General features: G+C 43.6%; 2 protein-coding genes across 5 annotated transcripts in view; both read left to right on the top strand.

The window, feature by feature from the left end:
* ARIH1 (ariadne RBR E3 ubiquitin protein ligase 1) overlaps window positions 1-5,295 on the top strand; it is a 65,541-nt gene extending 60,246 nt beyond the window's left edge. Inside the window, exons 12-14 of one of the 2 annotated variants that reach the window (XM_032990382.2) lie at window positions 430-690; window positions 1,524-1,636; window positions 4,508-5,295. In XM_032990382.2, coding sequence (XP_032846273.2) covers window positions 430-690; window positions 1,524-1,636; window positions 4,508-4,592 — 459 coding nt within the window. In that variant the 3' untranslated portion in view covers window positions 4,593-5,295. Of the gene's footprint in view, window positions 1-417; window positions 691-1,523; window positions 1,637-4,507 lie in introns of both variants that reach the window. The other variant, XM_042803847.1, reaches the window with a different exon arrangement.
* Window positions 5,296-7,188: 1,893 nt separating this feature from the next.
* The window catches only part of BBS4 (Bardet-Biedl syndrome 4), a 43,612-nt gene continuing 31,398 nt past the window's right edge, over window positions 7,189-19,402 (top strand). Inside the window, exons 1-3 of one of the 3 annotated variants that reach the window (XM_042803712.1) lie at window positions 7,218-7,251; window positions 8,948-8,999; window positions 9,825-9,860. Coding sequence is in view for 1 of the 3 variants with exons in the window: in XM_042803711.1 (XP_042659645.1) it covers window positions 7,228-7,251; window positions 8,948-8,999 (76 nt within the window). In the remaining 2 variants the exon portion in view is untranslated. Of the gene's footprint in view, window positions 7,252-8,947; window positions 9,000-9,824; window positions 9,861-19,402 lie in introns of those variants that run through there. The other 2 variants (XM_042803711.1, XM_042803713.1) reach the window with 2 other exon arrangements.

Genomic DNA, 19,402 nt, shown 5'->3' with positions numbered 1-19,402 from the left:
TTGTTTAATTAGAATTCCTTATTAGCCAAAAAAAGAAAAGCTGCTTCTCGCTGTTTGTCATGACACTGGAAGCATTTAAGTCCTGGAACTTGGGGGAGGCTGAAATTCAAAACCGATCAGGCTTTAGCAGTGTCATTCTGATTACTTTCAAGGTTGGGAGTGAGGATGTCCCAGCTGTGCTAGGAAGTCCCCTGCATGACAGTGAGCTGCCCGTGGGTCTGGCCCCTCGTCTCCATACAAGGTCAGGGCTAACCCTGCCACACAACCGCGCCATCTAAGTCTGGCCAACATGAGAGGAGAGGAAACACCTTGGGAAAGGAAGCTTGTTGTCAGGGTCAGGAAGAGCCTCCTGAAGGGTTTACTTCTCCTGCAGCCGTTACTTTGTTTTAACTATTTGTTTTCTTTTTTCCCTAATGGGAATTAACACAGCGATCCAGAGCAGCCCTGCAGAGGTACCTGTTCTACTGCAACCGCTATATGAACCACATGCAGAGCCTGCGCTTTGAGCACAAGCTCTATGCTCAGGTGAAGCAGAAAATGGAGGAGATGCAGCAGCACAACATGTCGTGGATCGAGGTGCAGTTCCTGAAGAAAGCAGTTGACGTCCTCTGCCAGTGTCGTGCCACACTCATGTACACTTACGTCTTTGCCTTCTACCTCAAAAAGAATAATCAGTCCATTATCTTTGAGGTAGGAGAAAACATGGTTGTCAGGAGTTCAGCATACAAAGCTAAGAGAAATAGAGATTTAATGCTTGGAGAAGCTCTTGTCCCTAGTTTTACTACGTGAGTCTGTCTTAATATTCTGTTGTGCAAAAGTTAGAGGCCCTGCTGGGCACCGTGTGGCATTGTCTGCTGGAAGAGAAAGTGGAGTTACAAGGTGCTGCCCTCTGCAACGAGAAAGGGAGGGTGAGGTTCTGTCTTGAACTGGCAAAGAAGGCATTAAAGCTTCAGTCTGGCATTTTGACTTTGCGTGGTGTTGGCTTTTCTCCAAGGGCACTACTGTTAAAATTGCACGTGAAGGTCTAAATGTGGAGGGTTACAGTATTGACTGTTTATGGTTTAGAACAGTCATTTGCTGGTCTTTGTTCAGAACCCAATCAGGGTGCTTCTCTGCTGCATGCTCAGCAAAGTCAGCAAAGGCTTTGCCAGTGCTGGTAAATAGACAGGGGACAGAATGGGAGATGAATTGTCTTGTACTGCACCACACCACTAGTAAGGAAAGAGTTTTTTTTTTTTTAGGCTTGCCAGGCTATTGCAGATGAAGGAAGATGTAAGACTTGCTGGTAGATACGCAGATTCTCTTCTGATCAAATGAAGAGATTTCAGCTTTTTCAGTCTCAATGCTCAGAGCAGGTTGCTAGAGTGTTACACAGTGCATATCTAATCCCGCTTTTTATTTCAGTATTGATTTCAGTTGCTTTGAAGGAAAAAAAAAAAAATCTTACTTCCCCCCCAAAATATTCCTTTATCTTTTCTTTTTCCTTTTTTTTTTTTTTTTCCTTTCTTTCTTTGTCTTTGCAGAATAACCAAGCAGACTTAGAGAATGCTACAGAGGTGCTTTCTGGGTACCTTGAGCGAGATATATCCCAAGATTCGCTGCAAGACATAAAGCAGAAAGTACAGGATAAGTACAGGTTTGTTTTTAAAGAATCCTCCATTTCAAAGGTGCCCCGAGTACCTGTATCGCCATCCTGTGTGACAGGTAGTGGCGTGTGTACCTGTCCAGCCGTGGGTTTCTCCAGCCATGGGAAGCTGTTTGCTGTTGGCCTTCTGCCACCCAGTGTGATCGTCAGCCAGTCCCTGGGCATCTGAGAACAGCAGTAGCAGCGATGTCCTGCGCCAGCCCCTGCAAGCATCAGCAGTGATGCCCTCACGCATCATGCCCTGGCAGCATGGGTTTGGGTCCCTGCTGGGACCAGCCCTCAGGGGAGGTGACAGCCTGCAGGGAGAGGCTCCCAATTCTGCCTTCCCTCTGCTCTGCTGAGCAGTAGCTAGAAGATTTAATCCCGTAATGAAAAAAATCTTATGGCCAAAAGCAGCGGCATTTCATTGTTCCTGCAGAGAAGGGAGGATGTGGGAATAGCCAGGACCAAGATGGGACCTGCATAGTGAGGGCCAAAGAACAAGGAGTGGCTTTGTTGTTGCAAGCTGGCAGCTTTGGCCTGGGATGAGTTGCTGTAAGAGAGCAGTCAGCTCTTTTAGTCATCTGTTGGGCCTATTTGTGCAAAAAGTGGGTGCAGAAAAGCTGTCCTTCAAGAAGAGGGAGAGAGCAACCTGCCCAACTGGGGAGGAGAGCAGAAGAACCGGGGTCCAGGTGACACAAATGCCAGTGCTTGTTACAGTCCTGGGGGAATTGCTTCTGCACAGTGGAAAAATCCAAAGCTGTAAGTGCGGATGAGTCACAGGATTATGGCTTGCATTTTTGAGGCATTTTGCCAGAGTTACTGAATTCATTATGCCTAGCTGGGGAGGAGGGGGGGAAAGCCAAAGTACGGTGAGCCGTAGTGACTGTGGGACTCTGGGGAGCAGAAGTAGCTGTTAAGCTCTGGTGGGCCCGTGGCCCATTCTGCCGTAGTCCGGCAGCGCGGCTGGGGCTGGACAAGATTTGCCAGACCTTCTCTTTTGAGACATTTTGTAACTTACCCTTTAAAGACCACCATTAAGTTGGTATCTTGGCCCAAGCTGCCTGTTCACTTAAGCCCTCTGCAATTGGGTGCTCTTCTAGGGATGGTAACAGCTTTCCAGAAGAAATTAAAACCTAATATAGCCTGAATTGCCTGAAAACATAGTATCCCAAAGCTGCCTTCGTGTTTCTGGGAAGAAAGTATGCATCTGTCAAGCCCATGCAGGTCCCTAATTAACTAGTTCGGTCATGTCTTAAGTCCTTTATGATGCTCTGTGTACTGGTTATAGTGTACTGGTGCAAGCCTGGGACCAAGGATGTTACCGAGGTGGGTTTAAAGAGCTCTGGGAAATTGCAAGAGCTGACCTCCGACCTGATTTGGTTTCAGCTGTTTCAGTCTCTTAACTTGCAGAGACATTTCTAGAAAACAGGATTAAACCCCCGCCACCAGCAGTAAAATAACCGAAGTTCGGAAAGCAGAAACTGTGCATGTTTGCGATCACATGCTTCAGGAAATCAATGGGACTTTGTGTACAATGATTTCTGTTGCAACAGCTGATAGCAGTGAGAAGAGCCAGAAGAGTGTTTTTTTCAGATAAATCTGTTGGTCTGATCCGACACTGAATGGTAACGGCATAAGGGCTGCGGGTTCAAGTGAGGGATTTCTGCCTAGGTGTTGGCATGCGTTGTGATCAAGGATAGCTTTCTGCTAGGGTCTCCCTCTGGGACGCTCCTCCTGTGCACCTTGCTTTAGGGAGCAGGGGGATGTTTGGCCACTGCTGAGCAAGCCGGGTTCCCAGCTGCGAGAGCCCCTTCGATGCTGTCCTGGCCGATGCGAGCGCCTGGAACCTGGACCGCACAGTTCCCAGCAGGAGTTGGTAACTCGGCAGTCAGCTCCTGGGTTCCCGTTTCTCACGGTGCAGCACCCCGCTCCAGGCTGGGTGCTGCTGAACCACGGCTACGCGGCTGCACCTGGGGCCTCGGGAGCTCTTACCAAGGCTTCTCTTGTCCCCTGTGCGCCTAAAGATGGGGCAGACTTTGGCACCGCCGCTGGAAGGGGTTTAATCCAGAAATGCCTGCTGCTTTATTTATAATTTGCTCTTGGAACCTGAATACTTTAAATGTTTCTCTGCTTTTTTATCTTTTTAGTTGGGTAACGCACCTGAAATGAACATGGCCTCTTTTGATATGTTCCTATGATATCACTTTTCCTCAGTATCATTGATCCTGGTAGGACTGTACCTAACTCTGGGATCAGGTTTATTTGCAGCTCCGTCTGTTTAAATGCGTGTAGGTGGGAAGACCCTGCAGGGCATAGTGCCCCTCTGAGACCCAGGAGTGAGGTAAAACTTGCACTCCAACCAGACCAGTAACCCTTTCTGTAGCCAGCGTGACCACTTCCATCTCCACTGGGATTTCGGAGGGGACTAAAACCGGGTCAGCGCTCCTGAGGCTTTGCCCAGCCAGCTCCCGGAGTTTTGTTGTTCTGATAACGGCTCTGAGTAGGCACCGGCCCTGGCCTGAGGAGAGCTCCGTCCCATTTTGGGTGTCACTGCTAACTCGTGCTCTGCCTTCTGCAAACTGCAGCCGCTGCTTCTTCCTATTTCAGTTCTTAATGGAGGTTTCTCAGCTGTAGGGGCTTTGGGGATACTTGTGCACGGGGAAACTCTAAATTTGCATGCTGTTTTTTCAGCCAGGGACCTGGAATTGAGTGACTGGAGTAACTGAAGTCTTAATTAGAGCTGTTAATGGGCTACAAAGTCCCTTCTCGGGAGATCTCCTCTTTCGGAAGCGAGGCTCAATGTAGGTTTATTTGACTTGATGCTGGGGCTGAGCCGCGGTTCCTAACCTGCCTTTTCTGTCCCGTTCCTCTTTGCTGCAGATACTGCGAGAGTCGACGAAGGGTTTTGTTGCAGCACGTGCATGAAGGCTACGAGAAGGACCTGTGGGAGTACATTGAGGACTGAGACTGGCCCCGCATAAAACGAACTCTGAAACCTTTACCATCTAGAGTGCTCATGCGATTCAAATCAAACACACACAAGGCGCTACGCCTGTTACACCGCTGGTCTGTAGTACCGGGATTCTGTTTTGTTAACAGAAAAATTTAAGTAAATTATATTGTAATAAAAAAAAACAAAGGTAGATAAACCATTGTACAACAGTATTCTAGGCGGCCAATAAGAGTGTGACAGACGCACTAAAAAAAAAAAAAAAAAAAAACCTCCAACTTTAACTTGTAACGTAGCTTCATTCTCCAAGCCGACTCCTTTTTCTTTTCTATCTTTCTTTTCCTGTGTGTAGTACGGATGAAATTTAAACCAGTTTCTTGACACTGCTTTTCATGTCCAAACCAGCCATTTTGATGTACTTTGGTAAGGGGGGATGGCTCTCCCGCCCCCCTCCTCCTCTCTGACACCCAAGTACAGGGATGAATGTTGATTGGCTCATTGTAAAGATGATTCTTGGGGAGGGGAGGAGGGGGGGGGTACACAGCAAGGAGAAAAAAAAAAAAAACTTTGTATATGACTTTTAAAACAAAAGAGGACAACACAGTATTTTTCAAAGTTGTATATAGCGCATATGCATGGACAAAGAGCAAGCGTGGCACGTGTTTGCATAATGTTTAATTACAAAAAAATATTTATTCTTTAAAAATCTTCAAGATTATGTCTATTTGCTGTGCATTTTCTTTCAGTTTGATTTTTTTTTTTTTGTTTTGTTTTGTTTTCCCTGGGCTGGGGTGGGGGAAGCGTGTGCTGGTGTAGTGAACACTTTTTTTTTTTATTTTGGAAGGCTTTGACCAGAGAAGTTGGGTTTATCCTCTTCCTGCAGTTCCTTTACATCCACGGCCTCCAGGGTTTGTGTGTGTGTATCCATTGCTGGCGACGGCCCTGTCCCCTCGTGCGCAGCTCCTGACGCTCCGTAACCCCGTGTGCATCGATCGCGTTGGCGACCAATGCACACCGATTCAGGATGCTTTGCCTTTTTTTTGTTTGGTTGGTTGTTTTTTTTGTTATGGCCCCTGATTGATACCTGCCCAAATCCAACTCTGCTGTTCCCCATCCATGCACGCAGCACACGCGCTCTGAACCCGGAGGAGGTGTGTGTGTATTTAGAGTTTTATTTTTCATTCTGAGGCAGGAAAAGGAGGGGTATTTTGCACCACTTCTCAAACGACTTATGGAAAGATTTCGGCTGTGGATCTCCTCTCCCTCCCCCTTTCATCTGTCAAATGGACCGTTCCTTGCTGTTTTAAGTTTCACTTACATTATAACGAGTCGTAACATTGAAAAGGAAAGATGATGGAATTGTCTTTGTGTTTGTTTTGGGCTCAATTACTGGGCATCCTGTCCTGGCAAATATTTAACACTCCATCTAGTGCAGTAGAAGTTGAAATCAGTGGGGTATTTTTCAATTAAAAGGGGAAAGAACTAATGAGTTAGCTACTGAGTCCATTTTTATGATTTCTGTAACAAGAGCTATGTTAAAGTAAACAATTGGTGGTGGTTTTATTAAATTTACTCCTGTATAGGAACTCCTTCTGTGGTATTTTTCACCAAGCTAGTGTCCTCAAAGCTTTCTGCCAATCTGCCAGCTTCAAGGGGGAATAAAGTTGCAGAGGGGTCACTTAAAGGCAGATCCTAGGCAGGTCTGTAACACGAAATGCTCTTCGCATCGGGCACCGGAGTCACTTCAGCTCCCTCACACTTGTAGCGATGGAGTTTTGTCCCTCGGTGCTCGCTTTCCCCTTCAGCTCTCCCCGCCCTGCCTTATCTGCCCCCGCGGAATCACAGGACAGTAGCTGCACGGCACCTGCTCTCCCTCCGTTTTTCCTGCCCGTGAGGGGTGGGATGGAGCAGGGCTGCATGGCGGCACCTCTGCATCCAGGCTGGCTACTTGGCCATCCCTCCGGCTCGAAGAAACTACCTCTCTGAGCGTTAAAATTCTTTCGAAAGCCGAGGGCTGGGCGTGTGGACTCTTCCAGCCGTTGGGTTTTTTACTCCACCTTCCCCAAACTGAATATACAGCAGATCTAGGGAGGCTCGAACCCAAACGCAACCCAGTTTTTTGAGCTTGATGCCTGCTGGCATGCCTTAAGATAATGATTATTAAGACCCTGTTGTGTGGGAGCGACCCGCTGCTGTGCCTCTCCTGCTTTCAAGCACTCCCACGGGAATTGCCTGTCTGTAACGCCGCCACCCCTGCGGCAGGCTGCTCTGCAGCAGCCTCTGGAAGATATAAAGAAGAAAAAAATAACAAAAACAACACAACCACCTCCCTCCACCTTGTCGCTGTATAAGGAGGTTGGGGGGGGGAGCCCTGCCTCAGTGAAGAGGGAGCCAGGGTCGAGGCCTCATTCGCGGCCTCGTTCCATCTCATACCGCGGGGGAACCGAATACACCCTTCGTAATAAAACTGTGTTTTATTATTCCCTTAGTTACGTTGGTGTTTTTCACGCGCGGGCCGCGGCGGTGCCCCGAGTCCTCCCGCGGGCCCAGCCGCCTTCCCGGCGGGCGCTGCGGCGCGCCCTGTCCCGGAAGTGCTTTCGGGTCGGCCCGTTACCGTAGCAACGGGGCGCCGCTTCCCGCCGCGGGAGCGATGGCGGAGCCGCAGGCCGCAGCGGTGAGGGGCCGGCACTGCCCGCCCGGGCCCCCCCAGGCCTGGGGGGTGCGCCGGGGCTGGGGGCGGCGAGGGGAGGCTGAGGGGGGGGCCGGGGCGGCGGCGGCGGCGGGAGGTGCTTTCAACAGAGTTTTGACTCTTCGCACGGTCGATAGTGAACACGTAACGGCAGCTCAGCCTTTTTCTGCTTTTTCTTGGGGTGACCTAGTGTAAACGGAGCCTTTTGCAACGTCCAGCACAGGTGGCTTTTCCCCCTCGTATTTTGTTCTCCTGCAAAATTGCCCTCGAGCAGGTTGTGTCGTGCAACCTGGTGTCTTAGTGTCAAGTGCTCTTAAGGGAAATAAAAGGTCTTGGAATAAGGCAAAAAAAAAATAAAAATCCTCTCATAGATAATTATCTGGTTAAAAGGTGAGGAGCGGAAAGAAGGAATAAATGCTCTTTTGTTTTGTTTTGTTGTGGTAAAGGGTGGTCGTTAATGAAGCCCTGCAGGGATCTGTTCGAGGCCTGTGTTGTTCAGTGTACCTAGAAATGATCTGGACAAAAGGGTGGCTAGAAAATTATTCGGCTGAGGAGGAAATATGAGAAACCACAGGAAAGTCTTAACAGTGCTGACAGGACTTAGAATGACGCGTACAGATTTTTAAAAAAACTACAGATACATAAAAAAAACCCAGAGGGCTTTGTGCTGGTTACTGCTGCTTAGGAATGAGTGCTTGCTTGGAGTTGGGTAATTCTGTGAAAATACCAACTCAGCTTTTCACAAGAGGAATCAGAAAATTGAATAAAATGGTAGAAGTTATTAAGAAACAAAGCTGGTAAGAGCCTTTCCTGTGTACATCTGGGTTGTTTTCCATGTCTCTGATACTGTACTTAGGATCTCTGATCCTCCCCATCTCCAGTAAAAGAAGAGAGTAGAACTAGAAAATGTTCCCAAAACATTAGAAGGAACAAGGGCAGACTCAATTACCACTTTAAAAAAATCATTTATTAAGGAGAGGGGAGGTGAGGGAGATCTATAAAATCCTGTGTTGCCTCTGGGGAAGAGGAGTGAGGAATGCCTTTTCCTTGAGAAACCAGATGTCAGAAGTAAAAATGCTTCCCTGTGTAATCGTGTTTCTCTTCTGTGAGGGCTTGATTTTTGATGCAAAGTAAGAAAGAAGTATAAAACACATTTATTTTCCACAGACTGGGTACCTGCTTGTCGGTGAGCTCTGGGCAGTATTTGCAGGCTGATGTTTGTTGCCCACCATGCGATGGGACTCCCTGTGCCCACGCGGCCGCGGACTCTGATGGTTCCCCAGGAGCGGCTTTGTTCTAACTAACTTTATAAATGTTTTACAATAAACACTTTTCACATTTTCCTATGTGATCTCTAATTAGCATCTTAAATGCTAGAGTTTTGTTTTACTAGAAGGTGATGATCACTTTCTAGAATCCTAATAAATATCATTGAGCCTACAGAACAGGAACGTACTGTAAAATCAGTGGGCTTATTTGATCTACACAGTGAACAGAAATCTCTACTTAGCTACGACCAGGGAAGAGCAGTACCTGGCAGGGCAGCGTTTGTCTAGCAGCCACAATGCTATTTTTATGCCCTCTTGGGATTTGCCAGTTGTCCTTTCTGATTATTTTCTGGAATAGATCTTCAAGAAATCTTCCCTAGTGTATTTAATACTCCTCTTTTCTGTCTTTTCAGGTTTCTTCATTGCCAGCAGCAACAGAACATCCAAAACCCCATTCTAAAAAAGGTTTGTTTGAAGTTATGATTGTATTTCTTGGGCAGGTTGATTTTAAGATTTCTTTTATAGTGTGTGCAGCTGTCTAGTAAGAAATAAATGTCCACTGGGAAAAGGCGAGACTATCCAGACTGTAAGCTGCTGAGTACGAATACTATTTTCTAGGGTCTGTATGATCAGTAGCTCAGTGCTGTTGCTGGCTGATTTACTTTACCTACAGCCTGTATCATGTTTGCTCATAATCTAAGAGACTGCTGATCTTATTGTGTACATACTTGTTGAGCTGCTAATGAGCGTGATACTCATTTATCTTCTTAAGTAACAAGAGGAGTTTGTTCATTTTAGGTTCTTCAGAATAATGTCTTACTGTAGAAACGATCTTGGGAAACTAACATTATGTCTTGCTGATTTTTCGTGTTGCATTCTCTAAGTTTTGAAGTAAAAGGGATGTGCAAATGAGATCAAACCAGTCAGGTCGTAACTGGTTTTCATTATTGTTTGGTTGTTTTTTTGTTTTGTTTTTGTTTTGTCTTGTTTTGTTTTTTTCCATACTGAAAGTGAGAGTTAATTAACTCGGTCCACGTTGCTGTTTTGAAATTTTGGTTCAATCTGAACTGGATCAGGAACAATTTCAATTATCAGTTCAAAACATGTGACTAAAGCCTGATGTTTCTAAGGGGTCCAGTAAAGCCTGCAGCACAATTTGATGCTGCAGGCTCCCCTTTCCTCTCTTCCCTTGTCCTGGTGCACGCAATGAATGTTTCCTTCTCTGCAGTACTGAGCTGTGTTCACATTCCTACAGATTCCTTTACAGATTTGTCCACAATTCCTTTACAGATTTGTTCTCTGTAAAGACTTCTGCTCCTATATAAGGTGAGGTTTGGGGTTTTTTTGGTGGATTTTCCTTTCTTAAGTGTCCAGAGGACCCCATCAATTCAGATATTAATTAAGAATGAACTCGTACAGTGTTGCTACAACCCCATTGTGCTTATAATGCCAGTCAGAAGTCCTCCTTTTCCCTTACCTTTTAATTCAGAGAAGCTCAGTTGTAGCACTGTACTTTGGACATTTTCTATCCTGAATGTATCATGTGCCTGTCAGAGTATGCTTTGGGAGGAAATCTTTGATATTTCTAAATTCCTTGTGATGGAGACTGCCCTGGTGATAATGCTGGCATTTAAAAAGAGCTTCTTTGGCAACTGGGTACTATGTTACAGTTTCTGCCTAAAGATTAGGTTCTTCATCTTGCCCTGAGAAGCTGGAGAAGCCACTTTGCTTTTCTTTTGGGGATGTCAGGCTAACATCCTGTAGTCCCAATTCCTGGCAGCAGAATTCCAGCACTTGAGCAGAACATGGCTGTCCTGCAGACAGTGCTTGGTGTTTCAGTAGACCTACAGCTGTTGGCTTGCACAAGTCCAAACCTCTTTTGTATGTTGCCCTGGGCTGAGAGGAAAAGATTGCTGTTGTTGCAGACCTGTGTGCAAGTAAAAAGTAAAACAAAAATTTCTTTTTAGCGTGACCGTCAACTCTTGTAGAGCAAGGATTGCTGTTATTTTGAACCAATTAACATGGCTTCTGTGGAGGCACTGATTCACTCCTTAGCGAGATGGTTCATCTCCATTCTTTTCTACAATGATTATGACTCTGATCTCCTCCTGATCCTCAGTAACACTCGCCTTGTTCTGCTTCGTTGTGCAAGTCTCATCTATGATATCTGCACCGTTCTTACAGGACAGTGTACATTTGCAATTCTCTAAATAAAACATCTGTAGAGGGATCAGGCTGATGGTGTTTGCCAGGAGATGGACTATCGCTCCAGCACTCTTTTCTGGCGGGCTGAGATCTATTAAATCAACTCTGCATAATTCATGAACGACTGGAATAGCTGAAAAAGAAAGATGGGGCCATCAGCCTTACAAACAAGCCATGGAAGTGTGCTGGATAGAAGCTGTCGTGCCTCTGTCAGCTTGCTTGTTAAACTGCGTGTCAAGTGCCTTCCTGCTTTTAAGTGTGTGCAATTTGATATTGATTGTTTGGGAGAATGAACTGTGGCAGTTGCAACTTTCCTAATGGGACTGCTTCTCCAGATCCCGCCTGCTGTTTGATAAAGGGCTGCTTGTTCATGGCTGCCAAGGAGTTTTCTCTGCTACTCAGCATTTTGCATTAACAGCCCTGAAACCGAGCTGGATGCTTCTTTAAAAAGGGCCACCAACGCTTCTTCAGGTTTTAAGGCTGCAAGTCTGAGGCTGGGCTGAGGCTGTGCAAAAGAATTGGTCTGTCTCCATCACCAGCCAATGTTCCTTCCACCACCTTCATTTGGTGTTGGTGTTCACCCAGCTGCATGCCAGAGGGGAGAAAAGTAGTAAATGAAATCCAGTTATCTGTGGCTCTGGATTTCCCTTTTATATCAATATGGCCCCTGACTCCAAATTAATTATAGTGAAGAAAAAAGATAATCAAGCCAGTTTTCTGTCTCTTAAGGTAAATGGAGGCATCTCCAGTACCTGGCACACCTCAGGTAGTTCTGAAATGAAATGCCTTGGAAGTCTTTGTGCTTTGGCATTTAATATTTGACTGTGGTGCCTTTGGTGCAGTGGGCAACAGCCGATCTGAGCTGCCTGATTGTTAATCTACAGGAAATGAGGGGCAGCCAAAAGGTTTGTAATAGGGAGTGTTATAACAGCATCCTTTGTGTGTGGGTGTGATGCTGGGGGCACGTAAGAGAGGAGGGGAGAGATTGAAGGTGATGTTATATGTGGTTTGGAGTCTGGCAGGAAAGAATAGCATCTTTTTCCCATGACAGGTTATTTTTTTTTTTTCAATAGGGTTTTCATAGAACATCTTAGTGAAATATCTCATCCTGTTTTAGTTTGGCTGGGGAGAATTACAGTGAACTCTAAGGAGCCAGGCAAATCTACATCAGTTTTGTTTGCATAGAAGAGTGCTGCTAAATTTATTTTCAACTGACATTTTTAAGCACTGAATGGTAACTTTCTGTTGCAGTAATTTGCCTTTTTATATTTGCATTGTATTTTCAAGTAGGATGCAAGAAACCAACTGATACTGAAACAAACACTAACGCAAGCTTGTCTATGAAATACAGAGACCATATGGTATAATATTGTCTCCTATGAACAGTTTGGTATGGATAAAATTTGTGCCCAAATAGAGCATGTATTGCAATAACTAAACAACGCTGTTGTACACGAACGTAGTACGGTATGACCAAGCCATTTAGCATCCTGATTTTATGGCTCTTAAACAAGAATAGCTTTAAGAGGCAGAATTTGGTCTTGAATTAGTTGCTGTCAGGGCTGATCCATCATATGGCTTTTAGGTTGCAAAAGCCGGAGAGGTTGGGATTTAAGAGAGTGTCTTGCAGGCAGGTCAGCCCAAAGGGAAGACGATGAGCGTTCAACAAACGTCTGAAGGGTCTGGAGCAGATTGTGGTGGTGGTGGGGAAGGGCATCGTACACGGCAATCGGGTTGGAAATATCTACATCTAGCAATCTAAATTAAAAGGACCGGTGGAAGGCAAACCCCTTGGAGTATCCTGTAGCTACACTTGGTGACAATCATTACTCAGCAGCTGACATGTTAGTAGCTAAAACCATTCATTATTTTGTCCTTTACCCCCTGTGGGGAGAGCTGCTCTGAAAATCAATTCCCTTTGTTGCTACATCAAGATCCATAACTCTTCCCATGTTGATATTTTGTCCCCAAGCAATTGATGGTAGAATAAAGGGGGCTCTGTTTCTTGAAGCAATGTAGAGTTAATATCAGCCTGCTGAGATGGCGTTTTAATCTCCGTGCTGCATTTTAAATTAATCAGATATTCTCCTAAATGCTTTACTGGTTTTGAATTGAGATAGTCTGTCTCCCATCTTTCCACTTTCCTTTTGCCACACAGGCAAATCAAGTAATTTTATAGTATCTGATAGTACTGTAGCGGAGAAGCACTTTAACCAGCTTGTATTGTTGATTTTTATGGAATGTAACTTGAATTTATTTCCCTTTATCATGGAAAAAAATATTTAGAAAGGAAGTTCTGGGCTCATGTTAGTCTAATAACAGTTCAGAGGTTAATGGAACAATTTTAAATGCATTTGGATTTCTACACAAATATTAGACCTCAGGTTTTCTGAGATACAGTGATGGCTTTTTAATAACAGGGTAGAGTCCTAAATATGTATATACTGTAATAAATACAGTGAAGCAAAATAAAATAAATTTTACTTAAGTCACTGGGAAGAACTTGGGCTAGAAATCCACTAGACTGTGAAGAAGCATAATTCTGAATTGTTACCAACCACCTCTATGTTTACCCAAGGAAGGGTCAGGTAGATAATTTTCAAAGCGAAAATCTTCCCCATGTCAATTGTAAAAGTATAATCAGGGATTAAGTGTTCTCCGCAGTCCTGGGCACTGTGATATTTTTTGGATGCTTTGGAGGTATGTTTTTTTTCTAGTATTTGAAGCAAGGAATTCTGCCTTGGATTCACTGGGACCTTTGGCAAAGCACTTTGACTTTTGTTTCTTTCCATTTATCAACAACAAGATTGGTCTAATATTCAGTGACAGTTTTTGGATGCTGCAGGCTTTCAGTTAACAAAGCATTTGGAGACGTTAAATTAAAAATAGCATGTAAATGGATATATTGCAATACACCACTTGGCCTGTTTGAATGACGCTGAAGATAGTACTGAAAGGTGCGGGCAAGATGTATGGGAGAAATTTTAGAGGGAGAAATTTTAGCTTACCCTGTGGTCTGGTCTGCCTGTTGAGCATCTTAACATGCTTAGTGCTTCACAGCAGAGCACTTGTAAAGTAAACCATGTGTCTGGATGTTTCAAGGTTTGTGAGTCTTCATCTTTTTTTTTTTTTTTTTTTGCTTGTTTGTTTTTCAGGTGAGTTCCACTTCTGTCTTGTATAATTATGAGCACAACTAGTAAAAATAAGAGTCTTAAGGCCATTGTGGGTCATTGAAAGGGAGGAAATGAAGTTCTCTCTGCTTTTATTACATTCTCCATTTCAGAGACAAAGTGAGTTGCTGATCCAAGATTAAAACAGCTGATGAAGTAGGTTTATCAGCAATAAACACACAAGTGCTTGGTGTCCCTGTGTAAGTAATAGCAAAGTTTTATTAGATCTGGCTACTGCAGATAAATTAAATAATAGAAATAGGGAAGTGCGTAATGTAAATGTGTGTTTTAAAGCTGTGGCTGTACCCTGTTCTTAAACTCCGTGGTAATGAGGGTGGTGTTCTTTGTGGCTCAAAGTTACCATGCTTTTACCACATAGAAACCTGGGTTTTGGATAGATGACGATGACACCGTATTTTGCATCTTACCAGGGTAGTCTCTTTTGCTTAACTGAATTTTGAAATACTCTTAAGTAGCATGTGTTATTCTTGTCCAGCTAAATCCCATGTTAGTATTTAGCTCAAATACTGGTAGTGCCATCCTTTTCATGTGGGTGCTCATCCTTGAAGCCGAAGGTGGTCCATGGGTTCTAATGAAAAAATAATTGCACGTGCTGATTTGATGGGCAGTAAAGCACGCTTGTTCTGGTATTGACTTTGGTTAGGAAGTGCTCATGCTGATAAGCAATCTCAAAATGTGACTGTTGGATAATAAATAACGTTCAGATTATGCAGAAGTAGGTAAGTGGCTTTTGATGATCTGTCCTGTGACAATGCATCTATCTCTTGGGGTGGCTCCCGCTCACACAGATGAACCAGTGGGGATCCCTCCTGGTCCTGCAGATATTTTAAGGGGTCCTGTAAGTATTTTAAAGGATCGAGCACTCTGAAGAGCAGGAACTTTTTAGTACCCTGAAGAGTCGATTCTGTTCACTTGCCGAGCTGATAATTTCTGAATTCCTGATACATTTTCTTAAATCAATATAAATCCATTCTTTGAGCCAGCTTCAAAGCTGACTTTGAACTTGTAAGAGTGAAGCTGCCTGAGAAATCCAGATAAAAACAACCCCCTTGAGTTAAATTAATTAATACTTTAAAGTGTGTCAAAAATAAAAGGCATTAGTGGAAATGTCGTGGTTGTGGGGGAGCAAATGCAGTTCCCATATCTGTACCTGCCAATTTGTTTCCATTTGGCCATGTGCAAGCCAAGGTCTTTTAGTTCATTTGAACCTACAACCTTGTGGGAAAAAAAATGGTTTCTAAATAACATAGATCAGTTGGTAATTACATCATTGTTTTATATAAGAGAATTTGATCTTTTCATCTCTCTGCAACAAGTGGGTAGCAGTGCTGTGTGTATTTTGTTCAGAATCTGATACAGCTGTTAGTTTTGAATAGTGAGATTAAAAAACCTAATTACCATTTTTGGGTAATTAAATTGTATAATATACTTCATCCTCTTCTCCCCAGAATAGCAGCCCAGTAAGACCTGAACCACGAAGAACTGGTCATATTTAAGTTTGAATGTGCTAGCACAGCTCTGCCCTCTTGTGTATGTACATTAATATCTGTGATTACAGTCACAGGGAATCCTTTGCAGGCAGCAGAGCAGGTCTGTTTTTCTGACAAGACTGCTATCACTCTAAAATTTTAGTGCTAACTTTTAAATCAGAAGATTCATAGTTTCAGTTCTAGCTTTATGTCTTTTGGCAGTTGTCAACCAACTTCATTTCCTCTCCGTAAAGAGGAAAATCTGTATCTGCTTTTTAAGACTGTTGCAAACTTAATAAGGCAATAAAAAGTGCCATAAAAGTGCCACCTCTTGTAGAAAGTCAGTATAATCTGAGTGTCTTTTGATAATTGAGAAATATATTACGCTGGATTAGGATCAGGAGGAGGGTGAAGTACAATAGCTCAGCTTTACAAGATCTAACTGTACAACATACTACTTTAGGATCAAATTTAAATTGTTAAATTTATTTTTTGAAGTTCCTTTGAAAGTCCTTGGTTCTAGGCAAGTCTCTTGTATTTTAAAGCATTCAGCTTCACGTTTGTCTGGTGGTTCTGCTGCTTACAGATACAATGGCATCTCCCATTGTGAATTTAAAAATAATTTTATAAAAAAAGTAAGTGACAAATATAGGAAGGGTGGGGTTCATCTTTCTGAATTGAGATATCTCTGATGTGTAGCAACTCTCATCAGATCACCAGTGCTCCATATTTAGTCAGTGGAAAGCCCATCTGGTGCCATCTGACCTCTCCCAGCCACCTATTTGGGACGCAATGAATCACTTCCCAAGGGTGTGTATTCCTCCTCTTTACCTTAAAGACAGCCCAAGGCATGTAACTCAAGATGTCTTAATTTTCAGACACTTCAGTTAAAGGAGATGCATCCCACTCCAGAATGTCAGAAGTAATGTTGTCTGTGCAACTTGAATTTGAGCCTTTGAGTCTTTAGTGACATAATTACACGTTGGCCTTAGCCCAGCTCTCTGACATCATCCATTGCACAGGAATGATGAGACTTGCTGGAAAAGGAACAGCTCACTGAGGGCTTTTTAAATAAAAGATATCTCCATTATTCAGTGCATAGCCAGTTGTGGTGTTTATCTTCAGCTATGAAATCCCATAGATAAATTCCCCCATGCTGCCAGGTTCTTCTGTGTCATACCCAAACCATGCATTATATATTAAAGTCTTTTAAGAGACAATACTTGCTTGTCAGGGAGACATTTTGTGCTCCCCAATGCTTGAGGTTTTGCTTTTTCAGAGTTACTGAGCACATACACTGCAACAGCTGCAGGGCCAGAGCACGGCTGCTGCCCGTCCCGCTTGCCGGAGCAAGCGCTGGCTGGGAGATCCTGGCTCTCGTGTCTTTAAGGCTGTACAGCCAAAAATGATGGGGGGGCATGTAGTGGCTGCCTTCAGGGAGCCTGGTTGGGTGATTTTTCCAGCTTCGTAACAGGAATTGGAGTGAGGTTTCTTGTCTCATGAGCAGCTTTACAGCATCTTAACGAAGAGTCATTCACTCCTTCCAGGGTCTGTCCCCTTTGCTGCAGATGTTTTCAGCTGAGTAACAGCCGCCGCAGAAGTCCTGTGATTTAGTCACTGTTTTATTCATATTTCTCAACAATTCATTCACTGTCTGACCTTGATTCATTTTTATATTCATCATCATTAGAAGAAGGCAGGGCACTTGGTGAAAAATACTGGTGTGTTCCTGTAATTGTAGATGTGCTCCTGTAATAAAGACTGTATCGTTAAGACATTTGTGCAGTAGGGAAGAGTGAAGGCTGCTCAGGCAAATACTCTTCCTGGGACAGACATCCAACCTGGAAAACTTCATCCTCAGGGAACAAGACTGGAAGAAGTTTGTGCTTTCAAAGGACAGGGTCTTGTAGTAGGGAGTGCTGAACCATTTGCAAGACCAACTTCTACATTTTATATATAAATATATAATTCTAATATAATATGCTTCTAATATATTATTCTTTGGCAGTGGATGAAATGAGGACGGGTGCTAGGTGTTACTGCCTATTGCGTGGGAAGTTTCAAAGATTGTCAGGGCTGGGCTGCGGTCCTCTCCCTGTTACCATTTTATTTTGCTTTTTAAGAGGAAAGCTTTTTCTTACAAATGCCCTATAATGATTTTAGTTTCAATTTCTGTGTAAAATACCTCACGCTGTAGACAGAAAAAGACTAAGTGTAAGAATTGAAGCCAAAGGAAGGATTAGACTGGAAATCCCCAAACTACGGTGCTCCTGATACTGGAATTAATGAGAAGCTGGTTACAGAGGTTATTTTGGGAATGCCTGCAGCCAGTGTTGCTTCGTTTGCGGGGGAAATGTCTTCCATCCCTGCTTTGCTGTGGGAGGAGACAGTGAGTAGTCACCAGTTAATACCTCAGACCTTCTGTGCTATTTATAAGCCATTTTATTCAGAAGCCCTCTGCGATGGTGTGCTCTACCTCCTTTATTTAGGGATGGCATTGGCAAATGGAGGGAGCTCAGTCTCCTTGCCTACAAGAGCACAAGGTATGAAGCAGGAAAAAAATGGTTTAAACGGAGAAGATAACAGTTGGGGTGCTATGCCAGGGGTTGAATCCTTGAGTATCTTCAATCATAGTGTCTTTATCCTCAGGGACTTGAGAACTGTTGTGCAAATCAGCCTGTTTTTTTCTAGATTAGCTCGTGTTTAAAAGAAAAAATAGCAAAAGCTTTTTCAGATCATTGTTTTTCTTCTGTTCAGAGCACATGTCTCTGCGCAGCTGTCAGCACTGGTGGTCAAAATTGTCTTGGGCAGGAGAAACAAGACTTTCAGGTTTGATTTTAAGCAAATGAAGATTATACTTTTTCAAATTCCTTTTTAAAGTACTCATTTGTTACTAAATTTCACACCGGTGTTATTTGTTTGAAACATATTTTAGACTTGAATCAAGCAATATTAGGCTTGAAACAAATTTTTTGTGTAGTAATGATGAGGCTAATGTACTTGTGCTAATGCATGCAATTCCTTCCTCTCTTGTCAAATGGAGTCAGGATTGCAGGGCGGTTTCTTGCCAGCCTCGGAGATTTCCCAGTAACCAGACTGGTTCTGTGGCTGAGACCCTGGTTGTGGTGATGGGAAGTCCGGGGGGGTGGGGTCACAAGTGTGGATTTATTTACAGATCTTCCCACTTTATTTTAAGGTTAAACTTGAGCGGCACACACTAGGAGACATTTATGTTGAATAATCAGTGTAGGCATTTGTTTTCTAAAAAAACCCCATTTTTATTTGGAGTAACTCAGAACTTTAAATGTCTCAAATCAGAAAACCCACTAAAGTCTGATCCAGCAACTCTTTAAGATTTATGCAGTAAACTAAGAACACAAAACGCCCTTTTTTTTCTTCACCCTAGTGTATAAATCAGTTTTAAGATACAATTTTCAGCTCTTCCATATAGTTTTGGCTAATTTTCCTGCAGGGGGAGGTGTAGAGTCAGAAATGTTGCTTTTTTGTTTAAACCTGCTGCTGTTTTTCAGCCTCCTTCCAGTTTTTTCTGCGCATTGTGAAGCTATTAATACATGATAGTAAGATCACAGCTATGAATTATGGCTTTCTTGCCAGGACCAGAATTGTATATGATGAGTTTTATTAACCCCAGCTGACTGTAAATAACGAGGAACCATACGGGTTTATTGTTTGATTTAAAGGTGTTCCAGCAGCAATTTGCAAAAGGGAAAACAGGGGGAAGGGGATTAAACAGAAAGAATGGCTACAACAGAAGGCTCTCTCCTTTATTCTGTTGTTTATATCAGTATTACAGGTATTTGTGTACACAAACACTTGTATTCTCACATATGTATGCATGTACTCACACACCACGAGTGAAATAGAGCGTATACAACCTCCTCTGGGTGGTGGTTTTTGTAGTTATTTTTCATCATTACCGAGTTTTGAATACATTATGTCTCCATTTTCAAACTCCAAGGATGGATCTGGGCGTAGGAAGACA

Source organism: Tyto alba, unplaced genomic scaffold (genome assembly GCF_018691265.1).
Source record: "Tyto alba isolate M040663 unplaced genomic scaffold, T.alba_DEE_v4.0 Super-Scaffold_41, whole genome shotgun sequence".
NCBI lineage: Eukaryota > Metazoa > Chordata > Aves > Strigiformes > Tytonidae > Tyto > Tyto alba.
This window is presented reverse-complemented; position numbering and strand designations above follow the sequence as displayed.